The sequence below is a fragment of the Ursus maritimus genome, unplaced genomic scaffold (genome assembly GCF_017311325.1).
Source record: "Ursus maritimus isolate PB19 unplaced genomic scaffold, ASM1731132v1 scaffold_16, whole genome shotgun sequence".
NCBI lineage: Eukaryota > Metazoa > Chordata > Mammalia > Carnivora > Ursidae > Ursus > Ursus maritimus.
In genome coordinates, this window is record NW_024424008.1 from 60,103,801 (window position 1) to 60,122,997 (window position 19,197).

At 38.9% G+C, this 19,197-nt stretch overlaps 1 protein-coding gene across 5 annotated transcripts in view; it reads right to left on the bottom strand.

The window, feature by feature from the left end:
• Positions 1-19,197, bottom strand: part of GRIA4 (glutamate ionotropic receptor AMPA type subunit 4) — a 355,639-nt gene that overhangs the window by 220,611 nt on the left and 115,831 nt on the right. For all 5 annotated transcript variants that reach the window (XM_008690134.1, XM_008690131.1, XM_008690132.1 and 2 more), the window contains exon 3: positions 376-615. In XM_008690134.1, the coding sequence (XP_008688356.1) occupies positions 376-615 (240 nt within the window). The remainder of the gene's footprint in view (positions 1-375; positions 616-19,197) is intronic.

A 19,197-nucleotide genomic window follows, 5' to 3' on the forward strand; every position in this document is an offset into this window, starting at 1 on the left:
TAGATGTAGACATAAAAATCAACCTGCTACTTTCTAAAGACATTCCAAGACATTAAATCATCTGCACTTGAGGTAAAAGACATATTTATTTCCTGATTGTACCTGAAATATCGTGGAAATTTTCATAGAATTATTTGATTTTGGCTAAGTAACAGAGCACGGTTTGCTCATGAATAACCTCGTACATTTGAAGCTTTTTTAATTACAATTTTTCGCCCAGAGTCAAGATAAAATTACTAATAATTCACATCGACCATTTTTTGATGCTAGCCACATTAGGGCTCAAAATATTTCCGTAAATCACAAAAGTAATACAAGACCATTTCGAGTTAAAAATGAGAGTTTCACTTACGTAACTATGAACGTGCCACTTACCCCTGTCGGTGTCGTATAGGAAGACAAAACAGTTCCACTCGTAGTGATCCAGCAGGCTCAGGAGCGCCCCCCGCAGGGAGGGCCTCAACTGCAGCACGAACTGGCTCTCCCCCTCCGTGGGGAAACTGGGCGTGATGAGCGAGATGTGTAAGGCGCTGCAGAATGAGGTCAGGGTATGTACCGACCTCTTATCATAGAGTCCGAAAATGGCAAAAACTCCTCTAGAATACTGGGAACAGACTGAAAAAAAGAAGAAAAAAAAACCACGCAAACTATTAGCACACTCAAACTGTGGACTTCCACATCAACAGTCTATGAACCAAAAAATAAGTATGACTCACAGAAACCTCAAGGAATGTAATGTAAGGAAAGAGTAAGAGTGAAGCGTATAATTAATTGTGTGCTCAATTAACGCACTGGTGCTGACGGGAACAGGGTTCCGGGCGCCACAGCCGGCCTGCTGCCTCCGCGAGCCCTGGCTCTAGCCCCAGATGCCCTCGGGCACAGGAAAAAAAAACCCCGCAGTTTAAAAGAGCAACTAGCATACAAACGATCCAGCCTTAGAGCTCCACTGAGCAGCGGGGAAGCTGCTGGAAGAACTCTTGAGTCCAAGGGGCTGGCGAGCCCAAGCTCTCTGTGCCCCTCCACCTTGATCCCACGGAGCAGGGTCTGGGCAGCCGAGTTGGCCTGCCGCCTCAGTGCGCCCCGGCCCCGAGCCCACACCATTTTCAGGCGTCCCCCCAAGGTGGGCCCAGCATGGCGCACCGCGGGGCACCCCAGCCAGCGGGGTATGATGAAACAGGCGCCCAGCACTCCAGCTCGAGACAGCTGTGCAGGCTTCAGCTCCACCTGCCAGCCAGGGCACGCCCTGCACCGAGCTCCCGGGGACACCCCGCTTCACCAGCTTCGGCTTCTGCCGTCCTCCCGGGGCACTCTCAGTGCAGGGAGGCGGGGGACCGCTGCAGCCCGTGCCCACTTCACCTTCAGCCATCCCTCCGGGGACCCCCTGCCCACCGCAGCCACCAGGCACACAGGATCTACACCGGGGATGACCATCCATGGGGTCATTCCTTCAACTTCAGGAACGGTAGCTGTTCGCCTAACTCACTGAAACACAGTAAGTCGAGCAAAATGAGAAGACAGAGGAATATGCTCCAAACAGAAGAACAAGACAAAACCCCATAAAAAGAACTAAAATAAAACGGAGATAAATAATCTACCTAAATTCGTTACTTTGTGGCTTTTTTGTTTGTTTTTTGCAGTGGCAGTTACTCCCCCCCCCCCCCACCTTAGAGTTTTCTTGAACCATGTTTTGAAAACAAGCTGTCTGGAAAATCACTACTGTGGTGCCCTCGATGCTTGGAATTGTGACGAACTGTGCAGATTCTAGGTAAAGCGAAGACAAAGCCATTTCAAAACCCAGTAGAACCAAGTCCTCTTGCAGTAAGAGGACCTGCAGTGAACAGGTGCACAGCCTCCCCGTCTTTCTTGTTGCAAATACATAAAAAGAAAAAATAAAAACAAAAAAACAACCTCTTTTCAAGGTTCTTGTCTAGCTTCATTTTGATCCCTTCTTTGGCATGACTGAATCCTAGTCCAAATTTGGGTGACTTTTTCTAATTTATCTTTTAGAGGATACAAACTTGCATTAAAAAATACTTTTTCTGTTTATGAAGGAAAGCATGGATGTTTGAATTACAAATTCTTATAGTCTAATAGATGCGGTGAAAGGTCCCATTTCTCCTTGGCTTATATAGCTAGTTTAAGAAGTCTTTAGTTCTCTAAAATGTTGATGTTTTCTGATTTTGGTTACTACTTTTAATTGCTAAATTTATTAAGAAGCCTAGAATACTGGATAATCTAGAGGTATTTATCTTAGGAGTAGTTCATTGTGATACAAAGAAATTAGATTTTGCTTTGTTGAAGTAGTAATAGGATCTTGGAAAAAAAATTAATTATCCTAATAACATTTATATCCATATTCTACAATATCCGGGTTTTAGGAAATTATGAGGCATAATTAAATAAGATAAATTAATAAAACCTGGCAGTGTTTTTTCTGTTCTTGTTTATTATGCCTGTGGAATTGGGGATAGAGTCTGAGCAATGTAATTATAGCAGAAGGTACCAATTAACAGAAAATGGATGTTATTGGTCTTCTGTAGACAATATGCTCTAAGAGATACTGTATATGTTCTGGAAAAAGTAACACCTAACTAAGGGACCAGCATCTATATTCAAATGGACAAGACTAGGATAAACTAGACTTTAAAACATAGGGGAAAGACTATAAACTTAGCAAACCAGTTCAAATCCTAGTGCCTTTACTTGTTAGGTGACTTTGGCTAAGTTATTTAATCTTACTTGTCTCAATTATAAATATATAACATGCCAAGGACTAAATAAAATAATGTATATAAAACTATGATCCTATACAGGAGATAATTAGTAAGTGGTAGTTTTTGTTTTTTTGTTTTTGTTTTTTTTTTAGATTTTATTTATTTATTTGAGACAGAGAGATAGTGAGAGAGAGCACAAGCAGGGAGCCCAATGAGGGGCTTGATCCCAGGGCCCTGAGATCATGACCTGAACCAAAGGCAGACGCTCAACTGACTGAGCCACCCAGGAGCCCCATAAGTGGTAGATTTTATAAAGAAATTCCATGAAGGAAGAACATCCAATTCTAAGTCTGTGCTCGCCCAGGAACTACAATTTTATCACCTGAGTAGACTGACCAACCTGGAAAGCTTATTCTGACAGTGTGACTGGCTGAAATTTTCTTGCAAGGTATAAGAATCATCATGATGTAACATTTGGGTATCTGGGGTTTCAATCCAATTCATTTCTATAACTTAAGAAACATTTCCTGATAAATCAAGTTGCTGGATCGGATGTGAACCTTGTGAATGTTATACCAAGCCTTTGGATATATCTATGTAAGTGCTGTACATTTAGCGTATAACCAGGAGTCCCCTGGCTCCCTTGTAAAGTTTTCATATTGTCCTGTTCTCTCGATTTTCATGCAAATTGAGGGCCCACTCTCAATCTTTAATCAGTAAATAATCTGGTTCAAATACTTTTTATTTTACTTTATTGAAAGAAGAAGTTGAAGAGCTTCAGAACTCTAAGATACTGGCTTTCAGTTTGGTGCTGAAAGTACACACAGATTTCAGTGGCTGTTCAAGAAGATGTAAGCAAACAGGGGGCACCTGGGTGGCACAGCTGGGTGGGTGTCCAACTCTGGCTTAAGGCTCAGGTCGTGGGATCAAGCCCCTCATCAGGCTCGGGGCTCAGCAGGGAGCCTGCTGGGGTTTCTCTCTTTGCCCCTCTCTCTAGTGTGAGCACACACACTCTCTCTCTTTAAAATAAACAAATCTTAGAAAAAGAAAAGAAAATGTAAGCAAGTCATGTACTTTAAGATACTCATGCATATATTGAACATTTATATAATTCTTTGCTATGGCATTTTAAAACCATACCTTTGTTAAGTTTTGGTTTCCAAACTCTTTTTCTAGGAACCCCATGAGTTCCCTAAGAGGACTTCATTGGCTTTGCAGGAGAACCTCTGATGAGAGAGGAATTGGTGGCACCCCTTTCCCCCAAAAAGCCCAATAGCACTTCTGATTTCATCTATTTCAAATACTGAGCTGCTGCCGACATCAAATTTTATGTACAAATAGTATTACACTACTAAAAAAAAGCCAAAAACAATTAATATACTCTGTACAAAGTTCCTTGATTGTTTTTTCTTTCTTACTGTGTTGTTTTCAATGTAATCATTATGACTTTCCACTACTCTGGTGCTTGCTATAGTACTTAACTTCATTTATTCCATTTGCTCCTCAACAAACAGTATCTTCTGATATTTAATCATCTCTGTCTGCTTTCATTCATTTGTGACATCATAAATATCTATCTAACCTGCTCTTTTTCACAGCCATTTGTCATTCTCCTTCTAATAAGTTTATTTGGAAACTATAGTAAGTTTTAGACTAATAACTGCTTTTGGCTGTATTTTGTCACTCACATTTTAGCTTCCCTTTGCAAATGTCCAGTTTTAGTAGCACTCATTTGAATTTTTTTTTTTGGTCCATTTAATCTAGAATTATATGTTTGGCAGATGAGAGTTATTGGGTTTCCTATGTACGTGGATAGATTGTCAGCCAAATATTCAATGTTATTACTCGATGTGATACCCTAGATAGTATTTTATTTGATCCAACAGATTCAAAATTTAAAATATAATTATTTCCATCTTTAGTACTATAATCTGGCTTTGCAAACACTCAAATCAAAATTTACTTGGTTATTTCTTATGACATCTATTGTTGCTTAGTATACAGATAATTATTCAAACAATGGAACTTCTTAAGCTATCTAAATGCATACACAAATTAATGAAAGTAAAATAAGCTATCAATGTGTTCAGAAATGCATACATAAGAGGGGAGCAAACTGAATTTTAATGTAATGCTTAGTCACTAAATAGATGTGATGATATTAGATGGATACGTATTTTGGGATACAAACACTAATCAGGATAAGACTTCCAATGAAATAATCCAATCATAATTTTAAGCCCATATTCTATATTTTGCTTCACTAATAAGATCACTTAGATCATGTTATTATGTAAATAAACACATAATATAAACAGTCGTAATAATCCATTCATCTTTTACCTCATGGTGTCAATTGATTAGATCTGCCTTTTCATCAGGTAGTCACCCCGTTCCATTCCAGATGCCAAGCCAAGTCAATTTGTCATGTAATTTGTGATGATTTATAGCCCTCTATCGCATGTAAATCAAACGATGTAGTTTTAGCTCAGTGTTTCTCAAGTTGTGGGACATAAATCCAAGTGATATGCTGGATTTTGCATGACCACCGCTGTGCGGGGAAGAAGAGCACAGGCCAGTGCTCCATCTGCTGCCCTTCCATTTCTCGTGCCTCTGCAATTTTCCTCTGCTCTACAGGACTTCCATAAACAAGCCCAGCTGTCCTTCATTTTATAAAACACAGAACCTTCTACACTTACCACTTCTTACCCTCCCACTCTTCCCCAGGCACTTCTGTTGACGGGGTTTTGCACTTACACTGTTTTCCAACTCATTTCATTTGGCTCGTCTACTTCCCAGCCACCAGAACCACTCTCATCAAGAGTGCCGATGTCCAATGACATCCTAAATCCCCCACCTCACTGGAGTTCTCTGCTGGGTTTGGAACTTTGGACACCTGCTGGGCTGCAAACCCAACCACTTCCTATGACCACTGTGCCACTTCAGGTAGTTCTGTTAACAGTCCAGCCTTGTGGGGGCGCCTGGCCAGCTCAGTCATGGGGCATGTGACTCTCAATCTCAGGGTCCGGAGTCCAAGCCCCATGTTGGGCGCGGAGTCTTAAAAAAAAAAAATCCAGCCTTGTAGATACTTGGATCTGCATGATTAAGCTATTCATTTTTCAACATAAACAGAACTGTTTCTTGGTTTGGGTAAACTGTATAAAGCAGGTAAAAAGTGTTTGTTGGTGTTTAATCCATCTGTAATAGAAAGAATGTACTGCAAAAAAAAAAAAAAGTAGATATACTACTACCACTCATTGTTTCATTCAACAAATGCTTATATACTGCCTAATTTATTCCAGTCATTGTGTTAAGCATTTCTAACAAAATACAATTAATACAGTGTTTTCCACTGAGAAGAGAGTCACACTCTACGTGGTCAGACAGATACAAATTGATACTTCAAGACGGTGAATGGAGTGATAGGTAGAGGTCATTAGGAAGCACTGAGGAGTCCTTAGCTCAGCCCACAGGCCATAGGGCGGGCTGACTGAAGGAAATGCTACTTGTCTATGGAGCTCAGGTTTGAATGATAGTGATTAAAGATATAGAAGCCAACAAGTAGGTTGCCTATCGTCATATTCCTGATTAAAGTTCATATTTAAACTACCTCAGAGACAAATAATATTTAGAAATGTTAGGGAAACAAATATACGCCAGTTGCTTGAATATAAACCTAGCGGTGGGAGAACAGAGTCATCATATGGCATTCGGTTATTAGGCACTTAAAAACCTGTCACCAAAACATCAAAACTGTACGCCCTGTGTAAATATATACTACAGAGATCCTGTCATTGGACATAACAACTTCTTTTTTTTAAAAAAAAAGATTTTATGTATTTATTTATTTGAGAGAGAGAGAGAGAAAGAGAGCTTGTGAGCCAGGGGAAGGGCAGAGGGAGAGGGAGAAACGGGTTAGACATACCAACTTCTAAGAAATAATCCTAGAATTTGATAATAGAAAATTCCCAGTAATACATTTTTAGGTTCATGATTCCAGCAACAACTGGATTAGATACCAATAAGATGTGGTCTCCATTAATGATGTAATGCTAAATTTGTTTTCAAGGAAATGTGACTACAGAGTATCAAGTGCGATCGATCTATCTATCTATCTATCTATCTATCTATATCTATCTATCATCATCTATCTATCTGAGTGAGAGACAGAGAGGATAGGAGAGACAGAGAGAGAGGATAGGAGAAATTTGAGCATATTTACTGGTTGAGGGAATGGAGAGGGAGATAGGATACAGAAGAGAAAGGCGAACTAATTAAGGAAGGCCCCAGAAAGACAGAATGTATAGGGTCAAAGACACATATGAAGTTGGCCTTGAATGAGATGAGCAGGTTTGTGGAGGGTACTTCATTCCATAGAGTCCACAGATTAAAAGATAAGCTAAGATGTGTGTAGGCTGATATTTCCTACTTGCACTGATATGAGAGGCAAGACTGCAGCCATGAGATTCGATAAAGCTGTCTAAAAGTGACACAAGTTACAAATAATTGCAGAGTGTAGGAGAGGAACCTAAGAGCACATAAAATATCTTATAAACTGCATGATGATAAGAAACCCTTCCTATTTTAGCCACAACTATACCCAGCGTAACACATACAACACAGCACCTAGGCCATGGTAAGTGCCCTGTAAAATCTTACTGAATGAATGACAGGACAAAATGAAAGATTAAATGGATATTGGCAGAAGATAAGAATGAAAATATGAATTAGAGGTGGCAACAATATAGAAATTCACGATTTCCTTTGGGCACAGCATGAAGAGAGTAACCAAAGGGAATAATAATGAGGCGTTTACAACTTTCCTACTTGAAACAAAATCTTCTCTTGGCTTACCCAACAGCACATTTTCCTGTACTTCCTCTTGTCTGAACGTTTGTTCTCAGTTTCCTGGCTTGCATCTCCTCGTCTGACCAATCTTTAAATAATGGAAGAGCACTTCTTCTACACTCTTTCTTTAGATAATGTCATCTATTTCTGGGACTTCAAATATCATTCCTGTGCCAATATTTCCCTGACGAATATCTTTAGTTTTGTTCTTTCCTATGAGTTCAGACTCAAACATCAATACTTCGCATCTCCATTTTGTTGTCTTTTTGGCACCTGAGACCCAGCTGGGCCAAAACAGGACTCTTCATTTTTCTTTCAGAATCTTGTCTCTGTTTTCCCCCATCCCAAATAAAAGCATGACCATCTATGAAAATATTCTTTATTCTTACCTTCCTTCTATTCCCACATTGAAATCATGAGCAAATCTTGAAGGTTTTATCTCCAAAATATCTAAAATATGTCAAAATCTACTTACTCCTCTGTGTCCCCATTATGCCGTCACTGTCCTGTCAAGTCTACTAGAAAAGTCCCCAAACTATACTTCCTGTTCCCAGTTTTCTTCCTTCCTAATTATTCCCCACTTGGCAGAGAGTGTGGTAAGAAAGCACCTCATCCCCACTTAAGTCCCAGTGGTTTTTCATCCTATTTAACTAATATCCACATGGCCTAAAAAGCTCTAATGATTTTGTCTTCACTAAACTCATCGACCATTGTCCCTCGCCCACTAGACTAAAAGACTCTCCCTTTTCGTGTTACTTAAATACCTTCTCATCCATTCTAGGGCATTGGCACTAACCGCTCCCTCTGGCCTGACTGTCCCTTTGCTGTACTACTCACAGTTCCTGTCTCAGTGAAAATGTCAACTCCTCCAACAGCCTCTGCCTGACTCCTCCAGGAAAAGGGGTTCTCACAGCTCTAGTCACTCTCTTCCACATGACCTTGTTTTATTTTGTGCTTAGCCCTTGCCACTACTTGAAATTACCTTACTTATTTGAGGGCTTATTTCTCTCTTTTTTTCCAGGACAACATGAGTTCCACAAGAAGAGGGAATCTGACTGCCCTTCCACTGATGCAACCTCAGGCTCTGAAACTGGCATATGGAAAGTGCTCCCTGAATGTTTGTTGGATGAACGAAATCATGGTTTCTGGTAAAGGCAATAAGGACAGAGGAGAGACTAGGAGAGTGTGGAATGACTGTCCGAAAACCACAAAAATCTACTTTCCTGTCGCCGAGCTGACTCTGGCAGTTAAGTGTTCCCTGCTCCCCACCCCGAGGTCTAGGCAACTCACTCTCTGTCTCCAGGGGCATCCTCCTTCCCTTTTGACTGTGCATCCACTGACCATTTGTTTTTAACTAAAGCTTAGTTACTGAAAACTTCCTGCTATTATGACATAGACATTTCATGATTCCTTATAAGGAAAATAATTATTATTTTAAGTATGTATTAATTTTTTTTAACAATTTAACATTTGGGTAATGAGACAATTCTCTCACCATTGACAAAAACATCTATATTTTATGCTTTTATCAGGGAGATATTCTATTATCATTTCTACACACTTAATTTTAACTTATATGGCATATGGTGAGGCGAGGAGTCCGTCCATCATGGCGGAGCCTGAGCTGCATGTGAAAAGCTCCCCTGCCTCCCACCGCACAGCAGCCTGGTCCTCAACTGTCCTAGTATTGTTGTCACCCTGTATTTACCTAATTTCTATCTACTATTTTTTAGAATCCTGCCATTTATATTTCTTCAAAAAGAAATCTTGTCCCACATCTGGATTTTTAAAAGAATGTGTCTTAAAACACCAACAATCTATTGGAAAACTTTACAAAGTCAGGACATACTAGTTAAGCATCTTCCCTCTTTCTCTTATTATTTGATGTGAAAATGATGAGCTCCTCATATTCAGATTTGAAAAGGCTCAATCAGATGGTGGATGGAGCATGCTGGGCCCAGAATTCATTAATTTATGCCCTTAAGGCATTATCATGGATTATTAATATGTAAAAGCTAATTTTCTTAGACTTGTAAGTGGTGGTTAGCTAGAGTACTTAAAGTTACTGAAGCTAATCACCATAAATGACAAGTTGAAATGCAAATAACACAAAAATCTTTCACTTTAGTTCTATCACAATTAAGTACTTCCAGTTTCTCAGATGTCTTCTCTGAAGATGATTCTGGACAATGCCGTCCAAGACCACAATGAGATATAATCACTTGCACAGCCCTCACAAACTCCCCTTCAGCTTTATGACATCTCAGCCAGAAAGCATATTTCAATGCTAAATTAAACTAATTGAGAGCTCAGTAAAAATATACAGGCTTGTTTGCACATTTCTTTCCAGAGTCAGGCCATCATAATGGAAACACATGGCTCATTTTGCTTCCAAGGCCTATAAAGGAATAAGCAGAAGGCTATTTGCAAGACTCAGCACAAGAAGCAAGACTACATTCTGTGTAAAAATGGCTGCCCTAGCAGTAATCTGGGTGCTGTGAAGATCTTATGATTCTTTTATACTCCTGACATACAACCATAAGGACTCCAACAAGTAAGTCTTTAGAAGGAAAGAAGTTGAGAGGAGAGGAAGAAACCAATTCTAAATCATTACAGGTGTGTTTGGGTTCTTCACTTGTCAACTTCCAGCCATAAAGAAGACTACGGGGGCCAAGGCAACCAACCCAGTGATACACTGTTAGGCATTCAAGGATTTGGAACATAGTTTCACCTTTAAGTGGCTCCTTAATGGAAATATCCAATTCATCATCTATATTTTATACTATATAACTGAGAGGCATAATTGCAGCAGAGTTCTTTGTATGCTTGAGAAACTTCTCCAAGGGTCTAAATAAGATGTTGAAAGCCTTTCTTCATCAGAGAAGCAGCTGTCTTCCTGAAAAATCATTTAAATACATCATGGAAGTGGATAACCTCAATTAAAAATGGAATGGAATAATATTTGACAGATATTGGAGTGGGGTTCAGAAACAACAATTCTCATGAATATCATGCTTCCCGAATAGAACTGAAGTGCCATTCCTTGTTCTGGGTGCAGAATTTGTGACATTTGTTTAATGTCTGTCCATACTACCAGGACGTAATGGCAAGGACTGACTGCTTCTGTCACCCTGCTTTTCCCTCCCCAGCATTCAGCATAATGCTTGGCACAGAGCTGGTGGTCAAAAAATATCTGCTGAATGAATAGCCAAAGGAACAGAGGCAAAGAGGAGTCACCTGTGAAAGGTATTCGAGATCTGTGAAGATATTTGGCTTAATCTTTGAAGAGGAACAAATAGCCATTGAATGCAAATCTAACATGTAAACTTGTGTTTTGATAAAAGATAACAATGCCTCATTGTATTTAAGAGGGCACAATTTAGCAAAGCAAATTTACATTCAACTTATTTGGAAATTCATAGCTTACACGCTTTTAATGGGACTACCTGCTCTATGCTTTGGGCTAAAGCTCCAGACCGCAAGGCTCTAGTGCCACATCTGGGGCATGAAGGAGGCATCCAGGTGGCCAGCTGGGGAAGGGGACGGGAAGAAAACCCAGCAAGTATTAAGTACCTACTGTGTGTCTGGTTCTGCAGTAGTCATTTTGTATGCATTACCTCACTCAAACTTCATGACAGTCTTACATGGTAGGTATTATTCTCCCATATTTCTTTTTCATTATTAAAGATGAAATTTGGTGAAGTTATGCAACTTGTATAAGTTTATACACCTAAGTGGGGAAAGGGCAATTTTTAACCCAAGTCTGATTCCAAAGTTGATACTCATTCTACTCTACCCCCTGAAAGAGAAAATGATTGGTTAAGCTTTTTTTCCATCTTGCTCTGCTGAGGACATTTGGGCCATTACACCTTGATTGCTACTGGAAGAGGCAATATAAGAATATGTACACTTCATGGAAATAGGAGGTCTTAAAAGATTATAGAAAATTGGTTTCTCTTGAAAAGCCACCTCTTAAAGCAAACCAAATTTTAGCTGTCAATTTAAAAAGGACACACACATATATAACTCAGACAAATAAGATTACAATATCTGATGGTTTTTTTTTTTTTTTTTTGGGTAATTGTGCCTTTCTAAAATGCACTGCACAAAATCTTGGAAGAGAATTTACAGGTAACCATGACTAGATGGAAATACTGAACACTTGCACGGTATAGTTTCTGTGTATATAAAAATAGATACTAAATGTTTTCCCATTCTAGAATATAATATTAGAACCAGAAGTCAGATGTTAGTAAAAATCATAAAATGGCTGGTTTAATTGTATGTTGTGATATATTATTTTGCTTATATTCAAATTTCGAAAAAAAAACAATTGTCCAACCTCAGGGCCGTACATGAAGAAGGAAAACACAGAACAGAAATAATAGGCCACTCTGGCTATTTTGTCAAAGTTACATTTTTAAGCTTTTTGAATGCTCAGAATGTTTTCCAGAGATTTCATTGTTAAATAAACCCTGGTTTATAAAGCCCTTTACTTCTTCCTTCTAAATTATTAGGGCAGTATAGAACAGAATGATGTCTAATAAAAATACTATTTCATTCCCTATGCTGTTAAACCGTGATTCACTATTCAAAGAACACTATTAATTTGTTCTCCGTGTGTGTGTGTGTGTTGAAAACAGAATATGCTTTTGGATTTTGAGAAATAATAGAATATGACTTGGTGCAGTAATCACTATAATCACAATCCTTTTAAAAGCATTAATACTTGAAGTATATATTTCCCTGCCTTTACACTAAAATAGCATTTTTTCCTACTAACTTTTCTTAGAATAGCTAAAATCCCATATGACCAAAAAAACAGATTTTATATTAGAACACAGACTTTTGAAAAAAAAAGAAATTTATGTACATCTGTTTCTTAGCAAATAACATGAAGAGTTCATTCACTCTATCCAAGGGAAAAGCAATTATGCAATACAAATTTTCATTATGTGTATAAATTAATTAATGCCAAGTGTTGAAGAGATTGTTGGAGAAAGTCATCAAGAGGGTGTGATCAGTGGATGACCCATGAGCTGGTCCTGGGCGGGAATCAGAGATTCCTCACTCCCTCCTTGTCCTTGAAATATGTGTTCCACTTGCCTTCCCTGCTCCCTGCAGCTGCCCCAAGGACGTGACCTTTAGACAGTGATGTGGTGTCGACACATCTGAATGGTATATGTGACTGAATGCTCTACAAAAACCTTTAAGATTCTGGCGGGCAGGTGGGACTATCAACTCATCTTGTGGCCACCCAAGACAAGCCTCGTAGGTGCGTTCCCTCACTCATTAACCTGCCACCTACCAATCTGGAATGGTCTGCCCCTTTCTTTTCTTTCTTCTTTTTTTCCTTGTATTATTTCTTTGGTTTCTTTTTAAAAAAATTTTATTATTGAAGTCTGCCTCTTTCTTCTGTCTCTCCCTGCCCTCCACATCCAAGGGCTGGCTGCAGATGACACCTAAGATGCTCCCAAGGGGTCTGCAAACCAACAGAGATCAATGGACAGAGAGACTATGGAATTTCACGCTGTCTATCTATGTGGAATAGCTCATTTTACAGAGGAGGAAAGTGAATCCTCAAGGCACATGGTCACTGCCCAAGACCTTGAGACACTAAATAAGGCAGACCTCCTTGGCTTAGACAGAAAGTAAAGATAAAAAGCCCGTTCAAATAAGAGGAACAACCCAATAGCAAGATCCTACCTGTAAATTAATAGATATTTAAAATTTACAGAGCAAGGATGAGATCTGTGAGCAAGGAAAGTATATGCTATGCTGTGTCCTGGTAGCATTTAAACCGTATTTCATGAAATCGTTCTGCTCAGCGAGTATGACAAATACTTAAGGAGATTTTCATTATGGGTCTGAGCACATTTTAATTACTCAAATATTTAATCAGTATTTCTTTCATGCTATATAAACTGTCCTCCTTTTTCCTCTACCGATTAAGACGAACAAGTTGTTTATTTCATCTGTTCACTTACAGGCAGATAAACATACAAGCCATGGTACACTATATATTGCATCTTTAGGCAGAATTTTGTTTCACAAGTTGGTTTTTCTTTTCATTTTTTCTTTCTTTTTTTATGCAATACTCACAAATATTATGGGATAAAGGTTCTAAGGATTTAATCTAAAAGCTAGTTGTTTTGAATACTATTTTGTGTTTGAGTAGACATATATTTAGTTAGCATATAATTACTGATTTGTATCGTGTGTTCCAGGTCCTGTGTTAAAAGCTGAGACAATAAAACTAAGTAAAATAGATTCCATAATTTAGGGAATATGCAAATTAAAACTTTATGTGATAGTAATCAACCCCTTCAAGGCTAGAATATTTATTTGAACAATATTGAGCATCAACTCTGAGTTGGGCAACATGCTAAGTGATGGGGGTGCCCCAGTAAAGAATTCACATGTGATTTCTACTCTTACATAGAACAAATGATGACAAGTGGAAGAAGAGCTTATAAAAGGGGAGGAGGAGTAAGGATGCTATGAGGATATGTATTTAATCTGAGTGTTAACTAGGAGTACAGGTCTCACAAGCGGGGAAACACATTTTCAGATACAACAGTTGGAAACCGCAAAGAGCTATAAAGAAATTGAAGGTGATTTTGTTTGGTGCCTTGAGAGGGACGGGATATGGCGAGTGAGTGATGAGGCTGAAGAGGAAGTCCAGAGCTGGGTCTTAGAGAGCACTGTAAGAACTGTGGATTTGGGACCTCATTCTAAGGCTGATGGGATGTCACCTTCCTGTTCTGAAGCATACAAGGAGAATAATCTAATTTGTGATTTTAGAAGGCTAGCTGCTGTGTGGACTAGTAATAGATCCTGGTGAACTTGAGAGTCAGTATTGTAGTAATAAGGCAGGCAAAAACTGTTGCTAGGTTAGAATTCTGGATGTCTAATAAAAATACTATTTCATTCCCTATGCTGTTAAACCGTGATTCACTATTCAAAGAACACTATTAATTTGTTCTCCGTGTGTGTGTGTATGTTGAAAAAAAAAAAAAAAAGAATTCTGGGTTCATGAGGATAGAGAGAAATACATGGACTCAAGGCATATGCAGCAAGTAGAACTGATAGGCTTTGTTGATTAATTACCTACAAATATGAGGCAAAATTCACGTCTCAGTATCTCACTAAAGCAACCGGCTGAATACCAGCTAATGTGTTCACCATTCACTGAGATGGAGTAAAGCTATGGAAGGGTTAGAGTCCAGCTTTGGACATACTGAGTTAGAGATGCCTGCAGAAAATTTGTATCTCCAACTTCGGATATACATACCCAATTAGGCAGTTCAGTATGTACATTCAAAGTTGGAGACAGAAATTTTGGATTTATAAAAAAACAAATGACCTCGGAATTCAGAGGAACAGACACCAACATTTAGGAGAAACATACAGAGGGTGGCTAGCAAAGTAACCGTAGCAAGAAAGGCATGAGAATAAGGACAAAACCAATACAATGCCATATCATGGGATCCAAAAGAGAAACAGCACTTCAAAAACAGAGAGGGTGTCCCTAGAATCAAATGCTGCTGGGGGCATCAAGCAGGAGAAAAACAGGTCATGGGAAACCACGAAAAACCAAGTAATGGGAAGAAAAAATTCTTAAAGATACATAGAATAGATCGATTCCATATTACGTAGGGTCTATTAATGTCTATTTGCAAATAAATGTCAGTTTCATACATGCGTCATATACACTAGTGGTCTTCTCACTTCCATCTACCTGTGTACCATATATTGATACAGTATCTTACCTAAAGCAGTGTCCCATCCAATAGTGTGATGCTGAAGACACCATGGGTTATGGTTATTTTTTGAGACATTGACAACTCTGTAACAATGAGGTACAAATGTATGGAGCTGTATGAACTCTCTCAAACACACAATATGCTACCCTTCAGGGTGGTTTGCCCATGTTCTGAATTTACTCTTAGACACTGATTTAGGCTCAAGAAAGCAGATGATATGAAACATAAGATATAAAGAAGATGTTTAAGTGTGGAATACACAATTTGGACATTTAGACACATTAGCCAAGAACAAATGTGAACGCAACACATAAACTATAGAGTACTATGTGATTGATAGTGAGAATGAGGCAGACGTTAGTCATTCTTTTCGGCTGCCTGATCTCTGAAATGCTTGCTGTGTTCAGGGAATTCACCACCTCATGAGTCCTGGAGCCTGAAAATGCCACATATTGTTTTCCCAGCATCCCTGGCAACGAAGCTGTGGACTCATGTGCCAGGGATCAACTTATTTCCCTCAGCTCCAAACCTACTTTTCTTTTGTGTAATATTGGCTCTGTATCCTGTTTTGTGATGCTGGATCCTGGTAACATTCTCCTTTGCCGGATGGTGGGATGCAAGCCTTCATCCACAGAGGGCACTAGGATTAACCTGCCAAGAGATGACAAGCAAACATTCCTTTGGCCTGTGGTCCTCCTTTGTTATTTTTCTATGCTAGGGTCCTGAGAAGCTCCAGCAGCACCCCTGGCCACACTCTCCCCACCAGAGGCTTCCAAGCATCTCCAGACCACCAGAACCCTCCAGCAACACATGGCTACTTCTATAGACCTGCACCCCCACACACACAGCGGCAGCTTTGAAGGCTTCCAGAGATCTGGTTTGCTGATGCGCACCCTCCACTCACAGATGGGTTCTGGCCACTTATGGAAACCAGCAGTGACCTGAGACCCCTGGCAAGTTTCTTTGCCACCTGCAGGCTGCAATTTCCCATGGTAGGTATACTCCCTTTGAAGACGTCAATTTCAACCTTGGCAGGGCACCTTCTCCTAGTCTCTAACTCTTATTGTTCACTCTTCCTCAGCCTTGGGATTGCAGCTGTTCTGTACTTGATAATTCTGGATACCTTAGAGTCCTCTTGCACGCCTTTTAGGACTTAACTTCCTTCTCCTAACAATTCTTTATATTAATTCCCCCCAGCAAATAAACTGTGTGTTTGACTCACGATTAAATAATATAGGTCAGGACCTGGATCCTGCCAATCCAAGTAGGCACTAATGAAGCGTGGAAGCAGCAACCATAGGACACTGTCCATGGTGACGGGTTTTAGCCCCAGCAAGTTTCTGTTCCAAGAGGCTATATGCTGTGTGCAGGGATGAAGCCAGGCAATGGTACATCTGTCCTCATTGGACCATTCTGTGGTCCATGTGGGCAAAGTTGATGTCTTATTGTCCTAGGTCTAGAAAGTACTTACTAATCTTTCAAGGAATTATTCTTTGACTTAAATGAGCTGGGATTTCTGTTTCAGTTGCTTGTTACTAAGAAGACTGTTAAAAAGTAGCTATTATTTGAGTGCTTAAATTGTTCTAATCACTCTGCATATATTACTACATTTAATCTTCATACATATCCCACAAAGAATCAATTATTCACATTTTATAAATGAGGAAACTATAGCTCAGAAAGAAAAGATCTATCCAAATTTGCAGAAATGAGTAGGAGAGGATAGTCAAATCCAGACACTGCTTTCCAAATCTAGTGCTCTTAATTCCACCTGCAGAAATCCTCTTTATTATTTTTGTGACAACAGTGTGATCAAATACAGAGTTTTATTTTTTGACTGTCAAGCTAGGCAGAAAAATCTACTTCTGTATCATTAGTGTTCAGACCCAGAGCTCAAATTTTATTGAGTTTTGGGGCTAAACTTGGTCAATTATTTTCCTGAGTATCTTTTTCACTCATTTCCTATTTGTCATAGTTCTATAAAAAACTGATATTATTGGTAAGTCTGAGTGAGATAATTATTAGTTTTCTGTCCAGTGAATGGTCTAGATTAGGGAGGAGGAGGGAGTTGGGGTTGAGGTTAATCTCTACTAAAATTAAGGGAAATAAAGGTAGTAGGGAGTAAGAAACCCGTAACCTGCCTTTCTCATGGTGTGTATAATTTCCCTTCTTAGAATTTACACATCCTAACTTTCTCATTTGTCCTTTGGAACATCATGTTATTAACTTACTACAAATGCTGACCAATCACTAGTTACCATTAGATATGTTGATATCTTTTATTCTTGAAAAATAGCAAAATTTATGTTTTCATTTTAAAAGTGTAATGATGTAATTCAGTACGTCATTCTTTAAGGATATTAGTTCACAAGGCAGCTTAAGGGAGCTAAATGCTCAGTCTCTGGACCATTTTAGAAAAAGCATGGTTTAAACAATTTAAAGAGCCCATTACACTCAACCACATTTTAAAAATTGCATAATTTGATTAAATTGACATTTAAATGTCAAGTACTTTTTCAGCATTTCCTTTCTCATGATTGCTCACTGCTGAGACGTGTGTGGGTAATTAGGAGGATTTTCTCCCCCTCTTTCTTTTTTCATCCTTCTTTCTGTTCAACCTTATTCATTGACAGATCCCAGTGTCCAATTTTTTTTCCCCTGGAATTGAATTGTGGAGTCACTAAAACTGATCTGTTATAGTTCTAAAAGTTTCAATGTTTAAGTGAAAAATCAGTTAAAATATTCATTTAAATAAGTTGATTTATAGAAGTGACAAATCTAACTGTGTGACTATATGTTTGGTGGTGATATGATTTCATTATAAAAACAGGTTAAAAAAAGAATGCAAATTTGGTTGAAAAGTTTAAATTTTTAAATATTTACTTAAATTTTTACTTTTCCATGTGTGTCATTTAATGGACATGTAGTATAGTTATGATATCCTCATAAAACACATAGACTGTAAGCAGCTATAGCTAAATTAACATACAATTGCAAGGAAATACAAAATAAATGATACCATTTTAACGTCTGAGATTAGAGAAGATTTTAAAGAAATAATAGTCAATACTGGTAAAGGCATGAAGAGACAGGAACTTGTGTTTACTGCTGATGGAAACACAAATTCATATAACCTATAAGGAATACAAGATATTCTGGGGTGCCTGGGTGGCTCAGTTGGTTAGGTGTCTGACTTTGGCTCAGGTTATGATCTCAGGGTTCTGGGATCCAGCCCTGAGTTGGGTTCCCTGCTCAGTGGGGAGTCTGCTTCTCCCTCTCCCTCTGCCCCTCCTCCTGCTGGCTTTCTCTCTCTCTCAAATAAATAAATTCATCTTCTTAAAAAAAGGGACACAGGATATAAATACCTATGAACAGTCTTAAAATCTTTTATACCAGGTAGCTTCTAGGAAGTGATCTGTAAAGGCTAGTACACAGAGGTGTCTCATCTCAATAATACAGCAGCAGAAGGAAACCGGAAACTTCCTAACATCACAATATTGAACGATTTCACAGTACTGTTTCAAATTAGGAAAGACAGTAGAAGAATATGTGCCAAGACATCAAGACAAGTTGTCTTTGAGCAATAAGTAGAGGAAATTTTTATGTATTCTTTTGTAATTTCAAGCTTTTAGCAAGTTTACTAGAATTGACATTTGTTACCTTGAAAATTAGGAAAAAGTAAGTTTTATTTTGAATGCAGGAAGATAACAGCTGATTCTTCCACAACGGGAAGTGGTCTTTCAGCACAAGACCAAGTGCTCCCCAACATCTTAGCTACAGCGTGTCCTGAGCCATGTCAGCTCTTCACGTCCAATACTGATGATGGGGAGGCTGAGATTCAGCTCACTGTGCTAATAGCTGAGGCAGAA